Genomic DNA, 20,775 nt, shown 5'->3' with positions numbered 1-20,775 from the left:
CTTTTGATGAAGGACCGGAGGGCTGGGAATTCTTGGTCCTCAGGAGGAGGAGGGACCTGCCTGGGAGACTTCTGGGAGAGGCAGCCTCAAATGCAGCTTGGAGGCGGTGCTTCATGGTACACCATCCTGTACAGTTCTGTCTTCCCAACAGGACCATGAGCTTGTCAAAGATAAATAATGTGCTTGTGTTTCTTTTGAATTCCCACAGGGCTAGTCACAGGATGGACACACGATAGGCACTTCCTTAATATTACTTGATGTATCAGAAGGAGGGAAGCCTCAATAGACATTTACTCAGCACTTACATGTACCAGGCATTGCAAAAGTTTTCACACATAAATATTCGTCACAAACCCCATTTTACAGACATGCAAGTTGAGGCACAGAAAAGTTTCATGACTTGCTCGAGGTCCCACAACTATGAGCAGGTCTGAGATTCAAACTCAAATCTTCCTCCTCTCACAATCTCTCTCCCCAGGAGACAGAGTGCTGGCTGGCAGTGGGCAGGGTACAGGCACACACACACTCCGGAAAACCATGTGTGATCTACACAATAGACACAAAAGCTTCAGAGCAGAATAAAGGAGCAATCAAAATGGGGCAGATTCCTAAGAAAGATGATTACAGAGCAAGACTTTCAAGGTCTGGAAGGACAGCTTGATGGGGCTTGGGGAAGCGGGCAGTAGCTGCTGAGAAAACGCTTCCGGAATAGGAAGCACATCAAGGAAACAGTGGAGCGCAGTTGCTTGTATTGACACAAGATGTTTGGACAGGAGGGAGTTGGTCCCATGCCTAAGAAAGTGGTTTGGAAATGAGGCAGTGTTTTCTGAGTCCTTTATAAGATGCATGATTAGCACATGATGGAAAGCAATTAACTTGCTTCTTACTCATCTGCTGATCAAGTTGCAACTGGAAAGGAGTTTGCATGTTAGGGGGAGGGGGAGGGGGTGCCAAGGAACCAGCCAGTGACCCTTACACCATTTCCCAAGGGACGCCGAGTGTGAACTCAGGGTTGGCGGATGCCCAGGGGATGCCATCAGAAGGCCCTCTCCATTAGCGGTGTCCCGCCCCCACAGGATGCTCATAAAAGCCACGGACCCAGAGCCCTCCAGCCACCTGTCTTCTCCACTGCCTGCACCAGCCCACCTCAGGTGCCTTCTCGCCGGCATTCCTCACCCACCATGTCTCGGCAGTCCTCCATCACCTTTCAGTCTGGCAGCCGCAGGGGCTTCAGCACCACCTCTGCCACCACCCCAGCAGCTGGCCGCTCCCGATTCAGCTCTATCTCCGTGGCCCGCTCTGCGGTGGGGAGTGGGGGCCCGGGAAGGATCAGCAGTGCCGGGGCCGGCTTTGGAAGCCGCAGCCTCTACAACCTGGGGGGGACCAAGCGGGTCTCTATCAATGGGTGTGGCAGCAGCTTCCGAAGCAGCTTTGGTGGCAGGGCCAGTGGTGGGTTTGGAGTCAGCAGTGGATTTGGCTATGGGGGTGGAGTTGGAGGAGGCTTCAGTGGCCCCGGCTTCCCTGTGTGCCCCACTGGAGGCATCCAAGAGGTCACCGTCAACCAGAGTCTCCTGACTCCTCTCAACCTGCAAATCGACCCCACCATCCAGCGGGTGCGGACTGAGGAGCGCGAGCAGATCAAGACCCTCAACAACAAGTTCGCCTCCTTCATCGACAAGGTGAGCCAGGGGCTTCATCCACACCCTTGGGTTTGGGATCGAATAAGCTCTTGGAAGGGCCATCCCATTCGGGGAGAGCAATCATGCAACGACCCCACTGTGGGAATGAGTGCTGTTCAGCAAGGCCTCCCAGGGGCTGAGGCCCTTCCTGCAGGCCAGCTTACCCCACAGGACCTGGTAGAAATTTCCTCTCTTTTGGAGCCACATGGACTGGTTCAGTCAACACCAAAGGAGGAGTTTAGTTGATTTTCTACAGGAGAGTTGCTGCTCAGCAAACTACCCTAACCCAGAGTAGGTAGTGTTGAGGAACTTCACTGGAGAACACCGCAGCTCCCCCACAGAGGCCTCTAGGACCCACCACCCGAATCCTATGCAAGCCCTAGGGAGCTTTGTGGGAGCTTCACGGACTGCCTCCTTTTGGGTTGGAGTTGTCAATTTCACTATTGCCAGTGGGTGCCAGGTGAAAAATATATATCATTTTCTTCTCTTCCTTATTAATAGGAGCATCTGACTCTGCCCCTCCAACTTCTCAAGGTTTCATGCTCTCTTCTTCCCTCCAGGTGAGGTTCTTGGAGCAGCAGAACAAGGTCCTGGAGACCAAGTGGGCCCTCTTGCAGGAGCAGGGCTCCAGGACCGTGAGGCAGAACCTGGAGCCTCTCTTTGAGTCCTACATCAGTGAGCTCCGACGGCAGCTGGAAAGCATCACCACCGAGAGGGGCAGGCTTGAAGCTGAACTGAGGAACATGCAGGATGTCGTGGAAGATTTCAAAGTCAGGTAGGTGGGAGACTGGCTTCTGGCCACACATGGCCATCTCAGGGCTCCTTTGTATGAGGACCAGAGAGGTGCAAAGGAGCAAATGCCAGTATCAGCTGGGAGCTTTGGGACTGCAGCCATTATCCCACAAGGTGAAGACAGCACTGTGTGGGGTAACAAAGGGACCTTCACCTTGTGGATCACTATTGACAGATATCCTATTCCTATTTGTCCAACTGACTGCAAAGAGATATCAGCATCACCCAACAAAACATTGCTGCTAACTCTAGAAAGCATAATATAATTTCACAGTCAGCACATTATTAAATTCCATTGGACATGGGCTCAATTATTGAGATGGTTTGCGTTTCCAAGATGGCATTCACTGTGGGGTGAAGAGAGTTAGCAAGAAAGAGTTTAAACGAGGCAATCTGACCTTCCTTGGGGGGGCAACTTTTGACTGCACGTCGTCCAGGTTGCAGCAGGTGAAGGAATTTGGCCCAGGATAACACATTAGCCAGCTTGCCCTTATTTCTGAGCTTGAGCTACCCCTACTTAGAAAAAGCACACTTCTCAGGGGCACCCTAAGGTTCAGTGAAAATATATCAAAATGTACCTAAAACAGTCTCCTGAACAGATAAACTTTACTCCATAATTTCAGTAGACACTTGAGACAAAAAAACATTTTAAAGATTAGCATTGCATGTCTATCAAAAGATGGAGCTGCATACATATATTTTTCTATTCCTTTAAGTTCCATGCTCACCTTCTAGTCTTAGAAAAGTTTTTAAAAAACTAGCAGAAGAAATTATCCCCCTTTCATAGAGGGAGAAATAGAGGTTAAGTGAATCATCCAAAGTTATGCCCAGGTCAGCGGAAAAGCTGGAAAGGATTTGAGGGCTCTTAACTCTTGCTACACCAGCCTGGGAAGAGTTCAAAGCAAACTTGCTCAACAGCACACCGCCTCCTCTGTCCTTACAGGTATGAAGATGAAATTAACAAACGCACGGCTGCTGAGAATGAATTTGTGGCCCTGAAAAAGGTGAGTGGAGATGTCTCTCAAAGGAGAAGGTTTAAAACAGAATCTGGAGTGTGGGGTAACCTGACCCTTGGGCCACCCAAGAAATGTCACATCAACCTTGAGAATATCTGCAGAGCTCAAACCTGCCAACATGCTCCCTCTGTAGGCTGATGGCCCATTAGCTCTACTTGGGTTTCTGTGAGCTCGGGAACTCAAGCTCCCAGTTCTCAGTAATCACTCATCCCCAACCCCAAATCCCCCAGACCCAGAGTTTTCTAAAATCCAAACTAGATGGGCTAGAGAGAAATCTGCTCAGCTTCTTTCGGACTAAGTGCTTGGGGCTGCAGACTCAGAGGACCTTCCTGTGCTGTCATTCCAGGACGTGGACGCTGCCTACATGAGCAAGGTGGAGCTGGAGGCCAAGGTCAAATCTCTGCCTGAGGAGATCAACTTCCTCCACTCAGTCTTTGATGCAGTAAGAGTCTGCAAGTGTTTTTGTCTCTCCTGGGTCTGGAGCCTGGAAAGAAAAGGATGATGCATTGTGTCATCACTCAGTGCCTCTGCCCAACATCTTGCCTGGATACTTCAAGCTGGGGCTTGCGGGGTAGGGGGACCAGGGAGAACTGCTTGGAGCCTTGTCACACTAAACTACCCCCACTCTGATGCTTCTCCCCCGAACCCCCTCATCCTATGGCAGGACACACCTAGCAAGGAGAGAGTACTGATTCCCAAATTCTAGGCCATTGGGTAACACTCCCAAGGAATCAAGACATACCAACTCCCTTCCCCTTCCATGAAAAGTATTATTATTTTTTTAAAAAAGGCAAGCTGCCCCTCAGCTCATTGGTCTGGGGGCTTCTTGCCCTTTGAAGATGCCTCATTCTGGGCGCTACCCCTCCAAAGGCAGAGACCTGGGGTCTGTGGAAAGGGAGAGAGAGGTAGGAAGTGACGGAGTCACACTGTGCAGACAGAAGCAGGGTTCCAGATGTCCCCTGATGCTCCTGAAGAACAGACATGTGTCACATTCAAATCTATGTAATTCCAATTCAGAGGACGCTTACACACCCTCATGCCCAGGGAAAGCACACAGATGGGAGCCTTGAGAATTGAAGCTAGGGAAAGACTCTTACCACACTGATCTTTCCGGGATGCATGGGAATACTCAGGGAACAGCTGGGAGAATCTATCAGGAACACCAAACAAAGGATTCCTGACCTAGACAGGTAGTCAACCATGAAGATTTAGGATCCCTTCTTATGCATCGATGATGCTGAGTTTGCTGTCCTGCAGGAACTGTCCCAGATGCAGACCCAGGTCAGTGACACATCCGTGGTGCTGTCCATGGACAATAACCGCAACCTGGACCTGGACAGTATCATCGCTGAGGTCAAAGCCCAATACGAGGACATTGCCAATCGCAGCCGGACCGAGGCTGAGTCCTGGTACCAGACCAAGGTGAGCATGGACACCTCCATGATAGGTTCCAGGGTTGGTGCTCTCTGAGGCTTCACATTATCACTTAACTCAGCCTCAGGAAACTTGTGAACACATTCATTTATTTCAGCTTACCAGGTGTGTCTTTGATTCTATGAAAACTTAGCTTGAAATGCATGTGGAAACCCAACCAGACATACTAATGTGTGGTCAGCCCAGTGCTGGGAGCTCAGGACATCCACCAGCCCCGCATTCCTCGACCTCTGGGTGGGAGCAGAGTGAGACACCAGAACAACTGAGATATGGTCCTGAGGCAGTTTCTAAAAGGCTAATGCATTCTCTATATATTTTCTGAGCTCCTGCTGTATGCCAAGGAGGGTTACGGGATTGCAAATGAATAAACTGCAAATAGAGAACCCAAGGTCTGGGAGGCCATGAAGTGAATGGATGATCATGGAAAGGAAAAGACAGCATGAATAAAAAGATTCCAGGAAGATGTGGGGGTTTCGTCCAGTTAGGAAGCTGTGAGGGACAAAAGATTGCCAAGGAGTGGGGAGAGGTTTAAGGCTGAATAAGGAGCAGGCAGGCAGGAATGAGCAAGGGAGTTTATGTCAGGAAGAGGAAGGTTGTGATAAACACAAGCAGCTACTGCCCAGAGCTCAGATGGCCACAAAGAAGTTTGGCTTTGGAAGGATATAGGTGACCCATGAGACCAGCTCCCTGCCAAATCCAGACCCCTCCCGGGGCAGCTACTCACCTACAAGCTGGTTCCTACTCTTTCCCTGCTCCATGCACTGCCTCAGTCCCTTCTGGTCAGCCATGTGGTCGAAAGGAAGGTGGGTGGCAGGGGCCAGGGGTCCCCAGTGCAGAGGCAGCACCTTGACACTGAGAGGAAACATGATGCACTTAACCCCAAGGTGAAGTGGTTGCAATCGATAGCGAACAACTCCTCCTGTTGTTGAGTGGTTGTTCCATGTAATCATGTATATCTAGGAACAGGAAGCTGAGCTATTCAGCACCTTCAAGAACCTCACAGATCTTGACTCGGGCAGAGGATCTCTTTGTGTCAGGGAAGGGTGTAGATTTCACTTCAGTCTGCTGGAGGAGACAAGGTGTCATTATTGCTCTTATATGCATGTGTGCTGGATAGGTGCCATTAGACTGAGAACTACCTGAGATTGGAAATACTTTTACAAAGTCTTCAAAATTGTGCCTTCCACAGCCTCTGTGCCATCCCACCTCATTCCCCCATATCTCCTCCATTTCTCCAGCACTGGCCTTTGGAGGGCTACCAAAATTCATTGGCACAGTTGGTCTGGGTGCATGCTCTGTGACCAGGAACTCCCCAAGGACAATGACTAAATCAACATCTTACTCCTAGAACTCACCACATTCCTTCCCTGACCCTGGGTCTTCATGCTGAATGGAATGTTCTTTGTCTGGAATGTTCTCCCCCACAGCTGAGCACCTAGATCCCTCCTTCTCATCCTTCAGACCACAGCTCAAGCATCTCTGTCTCTGGAGAGACTTCTCTGACCACCACTTCCTACTTCCAAATCTAGGTCAAATTCCTTCATTACACTCTCCCAGGACCCTGTTCATTTCCTAAGGGCACGTATCTCCATTTGGAACTCTATATTTGATAATATGCTAATTCAATTAATGTCTATGTCCTCCAATGTACTGTAAGCTTCAGGGGGAATGAGTGAATAACCAGGAATGAATGAGCCAGCTTGTGGCACCCAGCATGAATCTGTGTGCACAGCAAGTGCCCAGGCCAAGTATTTGACTCAGTGACTGGGTTTGCTGTGGTTTTATCAGTACGAGGAGCTGCAGGTCACAGCAGGCAGACATGGGGATGACCTTCGAAACACCAAACAAGAGATCTCGGAAATGAACCGGATGATCCAGAGGCTGAGAGCTGAGATCGACAGTGTCAAGAAGCAGGTAAAATTTTGGCAGGGCCAAGAGCTCCTCAAATGCTCATTTCTTCTGGGTCATTCTGCCATCTTTCAGAACTCCTCCTCAAGAAGCACCACAGCTTCATGGGCTGTCAGCAGGACTCATGGCTTCCCCCTGTCCTGACAGTGCTCCAGCTTGCAAACAGCCATTGCTGATGCAGAACAGCGTGGAGAGCTGGCTCTCAAGGATGCACGGGCCAAGCTGGTGGACCTTGAGGAGGCCCTACAGAAGGCCAAGCAGGACATGGCTCGGCTGCTGCGTGAGTACCAGGAGCTGATGAACATCAAGCTGGCCTTGGATGTGGAGATCGCCACTTACCGCAAGCTGCTGGAGGGCGAGGAGTGCAGGTGAGGTAGATGCACCAACTTCATCCTTAAAGCAAGTTGAGCTCCACCCAGCTTCCTGGGCATTCCTAGGGGCTTACGCATGCATTCCTAGGGGCTTGTTGCAGCTCCTTCTTCTCCTGGAAGAAAATGCAGGTCAGAATTGGGCTATGGCAAATATATGTGTGTGTGTGTGTGTGTGTGTGTGTGTGTGTGTGTGTGTACACACACAAGTGTAATTTCCTTCCAGGATAGTAAATCATTTGAGATGCAACTACAGTCGCATAGAAGTCTAGAACCTGATCAGGTCTAAGTAACTGAATTCTACAAAAGGAGACAATTGGTTATATAGTAATTCCCAAAATGTGGTATGAAAGGCCATGGGCTGAGAACAAACAGTCCTAGGATTTGGGCTTACAGATCTACTCCTAAGTAGCTACATAACCTTGGGAAAGTCAGTCTCCCCTCTCTGGCCCTCAAATTCTTCAATGATAAAATGAAAAGGTCAGATTACATGATCCCCAAAGCTTCATGGGAGCTTTGTGCTCTGCCCATTATGAGCTGTGTAGCCAAGAGCAGATTACTTAACCTCTCCGCGTCTCAGTGTCTCCACCCAATAAAATGTGTGCAACAATAGTTCTAAACGCTCACATTATTAAAAGGGTTAAGATAAGGGAATAAGCACAAAGCTCTTAGAACAATGCATGGTACACAGTGTGTTCAATAAATGTTAGCAGTCATTCAGTTTCGTGACATAGGCTTTGGTGTCAGATGAATCTGGCTTCAAATCTAGCTTTTTGATCATGGGCAAGTTAGTTAACTTGTCTGAACTTCTGTTTCTCGCTCTGCAAAAGTGAGTGAATAATACCCACCTCATGGGGCCGTGGATAGAACTGAGTGGTGTGAGGTAGGTAACAGATACTCAACAGTTGCCAGCTCTTGTTAAGGTTCTCAGTATGTTTATGAATGAATGCCTGTTCTGTTGTGAAGATGCTAAAGCAAAGTTACTTGGTTGCTAAGATAATAATAAACTGACATTACTATTGTTATTTTTATGAGTCAGACTCCTCTCCACACCTGTAATAAGCTCAGCACTGGCTCAGTGCATGACAATGGTGCCTTGTTAGAGGACAGGCTCTTCCTTTCCAGTTGATGCCAGCATATGATTACTTTCAATTTCCTTAAGGCATCTAACTAGTTTAAACCAAAAAGTATATTTCTGAGATTACAGATTTTGCTCCTCTGAACCTCAAACTTCACATCATTTTATTCATTATTAATATTATCTTTACTACTACTAGTTCTTAAATAATTTCAAGCTGCATTGCTTCTGCAATAAAAATAATAAAGTATGTTTAAATGCTTTGAAAACAATTTAAAAAATGTCATTGCAAAGGTCTGTAAGCTGACGGCCACATGGGTAACCTTCCTTCTCCCCGCTCTTCCCAATCAGGTTGAGTGGAGAGGGAGTTTCTCCAGTTAATATCTGTGAGTATGACATACTTCTTGTGTCATTTGGAGTGTGTGTGGTGGAGGGGATGGAAATGTGGTGGGCTTGCATGAGGGTAAAGACATGAGGCGTTAGACAGGATCTCACAGACAGGGTTCATTTGGAGAAGGTTTGAGGTTTTGAGTCCCTTAAAAAGCAAGCCATATTAGGAGAGAGTCTTTAATGTCACAGTTGTTTCCTCTTTGAGAGTGAGGGTGTCACAGAAGGGGTGATGGGAGGTTTGTTGTCATTGTTCTGAGTGGGTTTGGAAGATCCCGGCCACATCTCCCACCTCCCAGAATTCCCTGCCTTTTCTGTTGGAGCTGCAAGCCTAGCTCAGAGGTGAGCATTTGATGTAGACAGGATTTATGAAAATTCCTGGTCTGGCTTGGGCCTTTGAAAGGAGCCTTCATGCTGGAGACAAGAGCATTGCCAACTAGATGGCTTCTCTCCCAAACAGTTTGGGAAGAAGCTCCACTGCTTGGCTCAACTCCGCAGAATGTAACTGCAGAAGGCTACCAAAGGTTTTCAAGGCAGTGAGGGCAGCACAAAATATGGAAGTTGGGTAGAGTAGCTCTAAAACAGGAGAGGTATTAGCAAGCCGGCATGGCCCTGTTCTGGCGAGAGCAGAAGTGATCATTCACAAAGCTCAGCGCTGGCATCATGAGAGCAACAGAAATGACTCTTACAGCTCACACTCTACAAGTGAGTGGTTTTCTTGATGGGCATTCATAAAGGCAATTGATTATATCAGCCAATGATTCCAGAAGGTAGAGCTCTCCTAGCCACCCCGGTGTCCTTCTTCCCTGATGTCCTTGTCTAGTGGCACCAGAGACCCTCAAAGCTAATTTTGGGGACAGACCTTCAAGCATAACTTTGAAGCGCCTTTTCTCCTGAAAACACTTCAGTGTCTGTATTAGTTTGCCAGGGCTGCTGCAACAAAGTACCACCAGCCAGGCGGCTTAAAGCAGCAGAAATGTCTTCTCTCGCAGTTGAGGAGCCTGAAATTAAGGGGTCAACAGGGCCCTGCTCCCTCTGAAACCTGGAGCCCGGCCCGGCCTCCTGCTCTGTATGTCATCCAGGCTGGTGCCATCCCCTCTCCAAACCAGATGGTGTTCGGAACACAGAGGCAGCGTGGGTGGCCCGGCCCCCCTCCAGCCTCCTCCTAGCTGTGGCGGTACCCATCCATCCTCCGTGCTCCTTGGCTTGTGGCTGCAACCCTCCACTCTCTGTCTCTGTGACTGTGTCCCTCTGTGTCTGTGGCTTCAGATGAATGTCTTCCCTCTTTCTGTATGGATGCCAGTCATGTTAGATCAGGGCCCACCCTATAGACTTTATCTAAACGTGGTTATACCTACAATTATCCCATTTCCAAATAAGGTTGCATTCATGGATACTGGTGTTAACACTTCACCATAGGTTTTTCAAGGACACAATTCATCCCATAATGGAGTCCATTTTTTAAAAATTGATTTTCCACAAGACCCAAAGTAGGGTGCTAGAATTTGTAAGGGGATGGGTTAGGAGAACAGGTTGGTTGGAAGGAGAACAGGGGCAGAGTTGACTGACCAACAGGTTCATCTGTCCCTTTGTCCATCAAAAATATTCCAGCCCCTCCTCTGGGATTCTGAGTATGGGGCTGGAGGATACTGATGGAAGAGGGGTGGGCCCCTCCCACCATGAGCTTCCAGAAGGAAGGGAAACCGGAGTCAGGCCCAGAGAGGGAGACAGGACCAGATGGCACAGCAGGAGGATCAAAGGGAAAGCAGGTGGACCGACCTGCTTCCAGGAGGAAAGGGCTCCAGTAGGTTCTGGAAGGGGAAGAGGAAGCCATTCCAGCCTCCTGGCACTGCAGCTCAGGAACACAGGCCAAGGCACGTGGCAGTGATCTCACTAAGCAGGGGACATTGGAAGGAGGCAAACTGCTGGCTGATGAGGCCACCCCCCCCCACCCAAGGACTCCAGGGCACAGGCCTTGACACTCCCAGCTGTCTTCTCTCCTGCACTTGATCTGACTACACCTCCTCTCTTCCCTGCAGCTGTGGTCACCTCCACGGTTTCCAGTGGCTATGGAAGCAGCAGTGGCATTGGAGGAGGAAGCCTGGGCCTTGGTGGGGGCAGTGGCTACTCCTTCACCACCAGTGGCGGGCATAGCCTGGGTGCAGGCCTGGGAGGTTCTGGCTTCAGTGCCACCAGCAGCCGGGGCCTAGGGGGCAGTGGTTCCAACGTCAAGTTTGTCTCCACCACATCCTCCGGCCGGAAGAGCTACAAGCACTAAGCAAGCCGCACGGCTCCCTCTCCCCTGCCTTGAGGCCTGTTTGCAGTCACACCTGGACACCTGGGTCCTGCTCTTTCCTCTCCCCTTGCAAGGTACACCTGTGCTGCCGGGAGCCTGGAGTACTGGTTACACCCATTCCCAGGCCTAAACCAGCTATTCCCCCTGACAGTGCCCAGACTGCTGGCAGCACCTGTCTGCTACACATGTGAAACCAAAGTCTGCTCCCTCCCAAGGCTCTTATTCAGCCTATCTTGTGAGCCCCAGGCAGCCGGAAAGTCCTCCTCCAGCCTCCACCTCCCTCCCTCCCTCCAGACGCAGAGGTTGGGGAGTCAGTCTCAATGGCATGTTGTCACCAGCCTGTGTCATAGTGTTTATAAGTGCCCTGCTGAGAGCAAATGCTCCCTCTGTTCCCCCCCTGAAATGTGTCTATTAAATGCATGTGTCACCTGTTTGGTGTCTGGCCCTCTGTTTGGAATAGAGACTGACCCAGAGCAATTCTCCTCCTCCCCCAGGCTTGCTCCCAGCATGGGGCTCACACAAGCAGTGTTCAGAGGCATCAGCCCTCACCCTTTCCCTCAAAGGCTGTCTGGGAGGAAGGGAGGGTGGGCTGCAGAGGTGCAGGGAGGACACGGCTGGCCAGAATTCCTTTTCCCTCTCCTCAGCGTGCCTTGTTTGGGGATCCCAAGGTGCTGTGAGAAGCTCAGCCCAGCCTCCCTGCTCTGTATGGCATGCAGGTTGGTACCGTTCCCACTCCAAACCAGTGTTCCAGAACACTGACACCAGGTGGGCGGCCCAGCAGAGGGGTTGACTGTTCCCTGACAGCTTCCAGCTTGCAGACCCGGCAGAGAAATAACAGGTAATAGGCCACGAAGAGGAGTTAAAAGGCAGCCCTGAGAGCAGCGCTTTCACCAAGCAGAGGAGCCATTTAGCCCATAATTGCAGGCAGCAGTGAGACATCCAGGAAGCTCCCACATTCCTGACTTTATCTCCTGGACCCCTCCCATCAGGCCTGAGCTGAGGCATAGCCCAGTGGGCTCACCTAGAGTGGGGCAGTCGATGTGGGCTTGGAGGGGGTGGGTTCGATGCTCAGGACCAAGCTCAGGACTGATGTGAGTGACTTGGGAGCCAGGGTTCTAAAACACCCTTGTCCAGGGTGAAGCAGCAGGAAGTGAAGTGGCAGGAGGAGGAGGCTGTGAATCAGGAGGGAAGATGAGTGTAAAACCAGGAGGTAAAATTTGGAATGGATGGGAGGCGGAGGGTGGCAGGAAGGAGAGAAATGACACTGAGAACAATTATGAAATCCCTGATGTTGGGGTGAGGGCGAGTTCAGACCCAGGGAGGAGAGAAGTGGAGGGACAGGACTTTGGAGTGAGAGCCTCAGGCTTTCTCCACTGGCCAAGCCACCTCTCCTCTCTGAGCCTGATCTCCCCGTCAGGATTCTGACAATGGCCCCAGTGCTCACTAGCTATGTGACCCTAGACAAGGTACCTAACCACCCTGTGCCCCAGTCGCCTTCTGTGTCAAACAAGAATCATGACAGCGACCCCTGTAGTGCTATTGAAGATTAAAGAAGATACATGTAAAGTAGACACCCAGAGCAGCTGCTCAAAATATATTCACAATTGTCCTTCTTTTCATCTATCACCCTCACAAAGTTATTGCAAGAATCAAATGAAGCCATGTTTGCGGCTGACCTGCCATGTGGTTTGGCACAGACTGAATCTCCAATACATGAATTTTTTGAAATCATAAGTGACCAGAATGGGAGGAGCATAATTTAGTGCTTGGGTTCAGAGCCCAAGACCTGGGAATAGAGAAACGAGTTCAGACAAGAGGCTACGGGAGTGTCCACGGTGTGTGACTGAGAGCCTGGGTGGGTAGGGGGCCTGGAAACCCCCAGGCCTGCTCCAAGTCTGCCCCAGGCCCCAATCCCCAGACCTGGTCCTGGGGACATTGTTTAAGGGGAAAAGTTGTGTGTATTTCCCAAGTCAGTCTCCCACACTGAGGAGAGACCCAAATTAGCTGCACAAGACCACAAAGGACCCAAGAGAGCAGAGAGAGGAAGGGGCATAGGGGATGGCCTGAAGCCACACAGCTTGTGACGGACATGGCTGGGGACATAGCTGCCGGGTCCTCGCAATGCAACTCCAGAGTGACCCATTCCAGCATCCCCAGAGTATGTGGGCAACTCAGTCCAGATTCTAGGTCTACAGAGATCGTGTCAGAAAGAAAATGGACACATTAAACTTTCTGCCAAGGACCTCCTGCCCATTTAATGGAATTCAAAATTTCGCCTAGTAACATGATGGTGGAGTGTTCTTTTCTTGGATTACCACACATGCACCTGGTTGGTGTATTCCGACAGCTGCCAGCCCCTCTGACTCTTCCTGCTTCTCCCCAGTCCAAACCAAACCACCCTCTGTCTCTCAAGCCCAGTGCACCAACATCTGCTTGGCTATCTACATTGCAGGCTCCTTCCCAGGCTGAGGAAGAGGAGGAAGAGCCTGCCGCTGGGACTCTGAGATCTAGGGTCGTGCAGAGCCTCCCTGCACTGTTAGGGATCTTGCATCCCAGAGCCCTCTGGGAGGCTGCTGCATGGAAGCTTTCTTGGTCTCTTACCTCTGGCTGGGGCAAGTGTGGTTTCTGGAACAGGAGAACAAAGTCCTGGAGACTAAATTGAGCTTCCTGCAAGACCAGAAACCCATCAGGGCAAATTCTGAGCCCATGTTTGATGCCCACATCAACAACATGAGACAGCAGCTGGACTGCCTGGGTGTGGAGCAGGGGAGGCCGGAGCTACAGCTGAAGAACATGCAGGACGTGGTAGGAGACTTCAAGAAGAAGTGAGAAGATACTCAGCCAGTGCTCAGGCCAGGGCCCTGCCCTGGGGCTCCAGGGGAGGCCAGAGGGAGCAGGAGAAACCGCCTCTGCTCTCCAGAAACGTCCAGTCCAATGGGGAAATGGGACACACTTAGGACACAGAGGTGGAATTGGAAATAGACATAAAAGTAGAAAGAGAGCTGGGACCCTGTGGTCGAGAATGCCGAGGCTTTAGGGAAGGGCTGGGATTGTAGATGATGATAACTAGCATAGGTACAAAAAGCATAATACACACAACATTTTTCAAACTCTGCAGATGAGAAAAGTAAGGCTCTGAGACAGCAGCCGGAATACCCAAGATGACACAAAGTGGCAACTCAGGAGTTAGGAATGAACCCCATAGAATCTCACTCTCACGTAAATGCAACTAAATCTCACTGCTAATTTGCACAGTGGCCATGTAGTCACTCCAACCCAGGCCAAGAGGCTGGACAACAAAAATGAAAGAGACACATTTGCTGCCTTCTCCCAGGACCACACACACACACACCACTAAACATAATGAGATGCTCAAACGCTCAGGCCTGTAGATACAAATTTCTTGATTTTACTGTTTTGACTTATTTTTATTTCTTATTTTTCTTGTTCTAATTATTTTTAATTCTCTTGGTTCAAACAAAGTTAGTAAGCGGATCATGAGTTTTGGTCACCGCTATTTGTATACTGTAGCACAAGCTCAGGTTTTAGATTTGTGCCGTCCAACATGGTAGCCCGTAGCCACATGTGACTATTTAAATTTAAATTACCTAAAACTTAAAATTCAGAGGTGGGGGAGTCGGTCTCAATGCCAGGTTGTCACCTGCCTGTCTCATGGTGTTTACAAGCGCCCTGCTGGGAGCGAGCTACAAGCACTAAGCGAGCTTGCCATACCTGCCGCATTTCAGGGGTTCAATTGCCACACGTGGCGAATGGGTCCTGTAATGAACGCAGATACAGAGCAATTCTGTTGTCATCGTGGAAAGTTCTCCTAGACAGTGCTCTAGACTCCAGGGTCAGTGGCTTTAGGATCTTGGCTCAGTCACTTAATGCCTGAATGACCTCAAGAAAATGATTTAACTTCTCTAAGCCCCTGGTTCTTCATGTGTTAAAAGAGACATCAATAGTACCCACCTCACAAGAGCATTGAGAGTATTAAATCAAAACTTGCCTGTAAGGTACGTGGTAGGGTTCACAGTGCCTGGCACATAGCGAGTTGTTAATACGTGTTAGCTATGTTTATTCTGTTTATGATTAGGTATGCATGTGTACTGATGCAGACTCAGACAAGAGAAGCAAGAGTGCAGATGGGTAATTTATAACACGTAGGCAAACATGGACTAACAGTGCTTCAATCCAAGAAGGCTTCCTGGAGGAGAAAATTAAAGCTTAAGATTGAAAAGGAAGAAGGCACAGCGGAGGGGTATAGCAGGACATCTGTTGAAGAGTGTGCTCCTGGTCAATGGCCAGACAATGTTCCTGTGGCATCAAAGTGGCCTGTGCAGGGCCAGGTGATGCTTCCCCTTTGGCAGAGGGACTGTGAGCTGGGTAATACAGAAGAAAAGGAGAAGACAGTTGTGTGGAGCTAGGTGAAGAGAGAATTCAGATTTCATTAAAATGCAACTCAAGGAAACAATTAGGAAAACCGAATTGGTTTTCCCAGAGAACACTGGGAGAGAGCACAGTACTGAAGTTTCAATGGCAGGCAAGAGATTTTCTCAGATCCTATGGTGCAGCAGTGGATCAAAAGCCAAGAAGATCCTGCTGAATGTAAGTCATGTGTGATGGGACTTCGTAGTTTTAAAAGAATGGCATCTTACCATTGCATAGTGGAGAAAGATCCTCTGAGAGGTCACATGGTTGACGGGCGAGCAGCTGAGGTCTAAACCACAGCTGTCTAGCACCACAAGAGCCGGGCACTCTGATGCACCCAGGCAGGTTGGGTGGGGAATGCATCACCTGCAGCAGAAGGGAAACTTCCTTTTCAGAGATTAGTGAGCAGGGGGCACTTCCACGTGCCCCTGGGGGACAGGCAGGGTTGGGTTGCTGCCTACAGGCAAATTGAAGAATGAGAAAGCTTAGCGGGAGAGGGTTCCTGTGGGCCTGAAGTCTCTGCTTCTCAGACCACAGTTCAGTGCACCTGGGCAGAGTGAGGGAAATGCAGGTGTTGTGGGGTGAGGGGCTGCCGGCCTCTGACTTTTCTCCCTGTTCCTCCCCTCCCTGCCCTGGGTTGGATCAAGACCACAAAAAAATAAAAGGAAATGTATATTCCCCTTTATGGGACCCAAATACTCCAAGGAGCCGAGCAGTGAGAAAAGAAACCTCAGAAAGAATGAGAGGGGATCTGTTTTGTTGTTGTTTGGGGTTTGGGTTTTGTTTGGTGGCTTGTTTGATTTGGGATTTGGGGCCATGTGTGTAATAGGAGAGCCAGGCTACAGTGCAGCATTTGCTGAGGCTGCTGTGCAGACCCGTCATTGCCTGCCCACCTCCACCCCACTGCTCTGACTTTACTCCCAGAGCCTGCTCCAACCCCATTCCACTCTTGATCTTTCCCACAGGTATGAAGAAGAAATCAACAGGCGCACTGAGGCAGAGAATGGGATTGTGGTGCGCAAGGGGAGTGGACAGAGTTGCTCCTGCCCGGCTCCCAGTGGCCTCATACAAGGCCTTATTTAATTTGCACAGCAAGCCTAGAAGTAGGTCTTACTTTAATGGTGGGAAAACTGCAATTCAGAGAGGTAAAGAAACTTGCCCAGGGCTACCTAGATAATCAGGAGTGAGTCAGAACCCAGGACTCCAGAGTCTGACCTGCAAATCTTGACACCAGCCCCCACCCCGACCCATGTGGAGTCCAGTGTGGAGACGGGAAGCGAAACAGGCCTGTCCTGGGCTGAGTCTCCAGGCACTGAGTCAGGCTCAGGAGGAGGACGGGGCAGCCCAGAAGCAGCTCCACAGAGTTCTGGGCCTTCCTGCTTGGTGGCCAGGGCCAGGACAGGGTTGTCCTCACCATGTGAGGTGACCTAAGAGAGCTTTTTCCATGTGGCACCAGAGCTGATGAGCAGGTGGGCACCTCTGAAGGCCCCGGTCTTCTCACAGTTTGGAAGTTCTACTCCATGGCCCCGAGCAGACAGATGCTCTGTCCTTGGGAACTGAAGCTCTCCCCCTAATTCACAGACAGAAGGGGCTGGTAATCCCTGGAAGGGTGAGGCCCAGAGTTTTGTGGGACATGGATGCTGCCTGCATGAACAAGGTGGGGATGGAGGCCAAGGTGGACGCCCTGATGGATGAGACCAACTTCCTTAGCACTTTCTACAAGGCAATGAGAGTGCCCGTCGCCCCACAACAGGAGGGCTAGGGGCTGGGTGTTGGAGACTCAGCTGGGCGCAGAGGCTGCGGGCTCCTTCCCTGGTCTTCTCTGTGCTCCTCATTTCATCTACACATTGTAATTTGTAGGGCAGATGCCGCTCTCCCTACCACAGGAGAAAATAATGTTCCATAGAGCAGCTGGCGGGTTGGGAGAGATGAAAAATTCAGCCTTAACCATCTGGATCAAGCATGTTCTGTTGGGCAGGCAGAAAAATGGGCTGTCTGTCATTAAAATACAGATTTCCATGGAACTTTCTGAGTAACTTGGCTCATCCTACCCTGCCCAAATTTACCTGCTGCTCTTCCTAGAGCAATTGCAGGGTGACGCAATTACACAAATCAAGTGGCAATTAGTGAGCCCTCAGGTGCTTCTGAAAGCAAGCAACGGAATTGCCTGGTTCTCCATTTGTGTTCTCCACGGAGCTGCGGACACAGTGCTGAGCAAACGCAATGGACCCCAGTTCTCAAAGCTTACGGTATAGTGGGGGAGAAATGCACAACAGAGGTAATCAAATCCCTGTACCATTTCAGGTGCGATAGAGGCAATGAACAGAAATAACAGTAGAAAGCAATCACAGGCAGTGGGCGGATGACATTGGACAAGAAACTTGAAGGAATTGAGGATGTCAGCCAGGAAGGCATGGTGGGCAGGGGCAGTGTTCCAGCCAGAGGGAATGGGAAGTACAAATGCCTCCAGATGTGATCCAGGAATGCCTGGAGGAGGACAGTGTGGCTGGAGCCGAGGAGAGAGTGGTGAAGATAGGGCCAGGGGTGTCGAGGTGGGGTGTAGGGTGAGTGGGGTACCTCCAGGTAGGCCTGGTAAGGGTCACACACACGTGACGCCCCACAGAAGCTGATCACATGGTTCCAGGACCTGGGGCTTCACCTCTGAGTGTTTGGGTGGGCTCCAATTCCACCTCACAGCCCACACGGGATAACCACCCCCTCTCTGCTTGTTCTCTTCAATGCTGACAACCAGGGTGGTATTGGCTCCAAATTCTGAACTAGACCATAGCCAGCAAGCCTGTGGGCTGAGACCTTTGAAATAGATCTGCATCCAGCAAAACTATTTGGGAAAAACAAGCTGCAGCACAATAACAAAATAATTTGTTGAAACAGGAAATGTATGAATCAGTCATTAATACAGAGAGCAAAGGAACATTTTTACTTAGACTTTTGCTTAGTGATTCTGAAATGTTAAAGAGCATCAGAATCTTCTAGAAGTCTTGTTAAACACCAATTCTGATTCAGTAAGTCTGGGCTGGGCCCACAGTGCTGCATTTCAGTCAAGTTTCAGTGATGCTGATGCTACTGGTTTGAGGTCACATTTCGAGAACCACTGAGTTAGGTGATACTGAAAAGTGATCATTAACAAATTAATTGTAGGTTGACTGTTTCCAGACCATCTTATCTGGATGTCATTTAATCTTCACGAATTCATACACGGCTAGTATTATGCTCAGCCTTGCTGAGATCCAGGATGCTGTCTAAACATGCTTGGCAGATGCAAGACTTGAATTTGTCAGTGGGGTGCCCTTTCTGCTATTTCGAGCTGATTTCCATTTCCCATCCTCATCCCTGAGGTTTGGGCAGATTCCTCTACAAATTGGGAAACACAACTGGGAAGTAGGCGAGTTTTCTGGCTCCTTCTGACTCAGTTTTCTTTCACAAGATATTTATTCGGTGTGAAGTGTTGTATTTTCTCAGAACGTGAGACATCCATGGTACTGACAGGTCACAACAAGGTGTGCTCCTGTGACAACAGGAGTGGCTTCTGGAGAATTCTGGCTAGAGCTACCTGTGCTGCTGCTCCCTCCATGCACATGAGCTGATGACAAAGGACAGCCATAAACTCAATGACTTCCCTAGCGTCCCTCCCAGCCCTTTCAGACCTACACAGGCCACACTCTACCCCAACGGTGCAAGACCCTCAATGCCAGAGTCTGTTCCAGGGGGCAGGTCACAGCCTCCCAACACATGCCCACACACACACATGCTCACACATGCACATGAATGCACACACACATTACACACATACACACATGCCCACACACGTGCTCACACATGCACATGAATGCACACAGTATACACATACACACATGCACACACACGTGCTCACACATGCACATGAATGCACACACATATTACACACATACACACATGCACACACACACAAGCACACGCACACTCTGCTTCAGATCTCTCATTTGGGCCCAACTACAAGAGCTGGCTCAGCTTCAGGTCCAGATCTCCAAAACCTCCATGGTCCTCCTGTTGATGGACGACAACAACACCTGGACCTGGGCAGCAGCATCATTGAAGTCAAGGCCCAGCATGAAGACATCACCAACGACAGCAGGGCCCAGGCTGAGTTCTAGTATTAAACCAAAGTGAGACATCAAGATCAAGTTCATTAAACGAGCACAGAAAACTAAGATTTCAAAGGCAAACAAAATAAGAGCCATGTCCTCTTAGGTGTCCCAGTCTGATAGGGTCAAGGGATCTGAATTCAGGTTGGGGCTTACCCTCTGTTACCTGGGAGAAGCATGTCAGGACCTGGGGAACAGCCAGATAAAGGCAGGAGGTGGTCAGTGCCTCTGCCAAGAGGAAGATGGACACACCTCCAATGCCCTGTATCAGAGATTCAAGGGACAGCTGGACAGTTCCAGCCACCAGTGCCAACAGAAGGAAGGGAGAGGGAGGGTGGGGACAAGAGAAAGGTTTAACCCTTTGTGGAGGAGGCTAGAGGATCCAGACAAGAAGGCAGAACTGGCTAGGGCCCAGGGGCTGGAGAGCAAAGGCTTCATCTAAGTCACAGAATGAGAGTTTCCAGATGAGAACAAACACTCTGCCCTGGGATAATAAGTTGCAATGCCAAGGAAAACACAAAGGAAAAGTGATTGGCACCCTACATGATGCTGAGTTTGGGAGGGTGAGACGCATGGTGTCGAGGGAGAGGGAAGAAAGACCAGGTACAGGAAGAAGGGAAAGAGCACAGCCACAGCTGTCCAGCTGTAGAGTGAAGCCAGTGGGCATGGAGAGTGAGGGGCAGAGCCAAGAGAAAATGCAGATGAATCTGATTGGGCCAGAGATGGCCCAGCAGGGAGGCTCTGAGAGGCAAATGAAAGCCTGTGGGGCTGTGGGAAGATACAGCCTTCTCTTCCCTGGCCTAGCTGTCCCTACCTGCTGCACTCATACCTCATCCTAGGTCTGCTTCTCTTCCCTCCTAGTACAGGGAGCTGCAGCGCTCTGCCAGCCTGCACGGGACAACCTCCGCACCACCAAGATGGAGATCTCCGAGCTAAACCGATACTGCAGAAGCTGCGCCCAGAGATTGATAGCTTGTAGAAGCAGATAGAACTGAGCTCCCAGGTGTCAGGTGTCCTCCTATCCATGCTCCTGCCTCCAGGTGGACTTGTGCCTGGGCCCAACTCAGCTCATAGAGAGAGATGCCCCCCAGATGAGTGGCCTTCCAGGAATATAAATATGCATTCACCTAGTGCAATGGTTAATATTGTCAACTTGAGTGGCTTGAAAGATGCAAGAAAGGCACTATCTTCTGGAGGAGTAAATGGCAAAACCTTGGCTTGCTTTACTTACTCTAGATCCAGAA

The 20,775-nt window shown here is 50.0% G+C and overlaps 1 protein-coding gene across 1 annotated transcript; it reads left to right on the top strand.

Annotated features, from left to right (window-relative positions):
- The first annotated feature begins 1,019 nt into the window (after positions 1-1,019).
- On the top strand, positions 1,020-11,389 carry KRT75 (keratin 75). The gene is made up of 9 exons (XM_012450254.2): positions 1,020-1,679; positions 2,240-2,454; positions 3,415-3,475; positions 3,834-3,929; positions 4,745-4,909; positions 6,710-6,835; positions 6,977-7,197; positions 8,627-8,661; positions 10,702-11,389. The coding sequence occupies exons 1-9, from the start codon at positions 1,020-1,022 to the stop codon at positions 10,938-10,940; spliced, it is 1,818 nt and encodes a 605-aa protein (XP_012305677.2). The 3' UTR covers positions 10,941-11,389.
- Positions 11,390-20,775: the final 9,386 nt, after the last annotated feature.

Source organism: Aotus nancymaae, unplaced genomic scaffold (genome assembly GCF_030222135.1).
Source record: "Aotus nancymaae isolate 86718 unplaced genomic scaffold, 86718_ANA_hifiasm-v0.15.2.pri h1tg000016l, whole genome shotgun sequence".
Lineage (NCBI taxonomy): Eukaryota > Metazoa > Chordata > Mammalia > Primates > Aotidae > Aotus > Aotus nancymaae.
The sequence above is the reverse complement of the archived record's forward strand: the minus strand, read 5'-3'. Positions and strand labels throughout refer to the sequence as shown.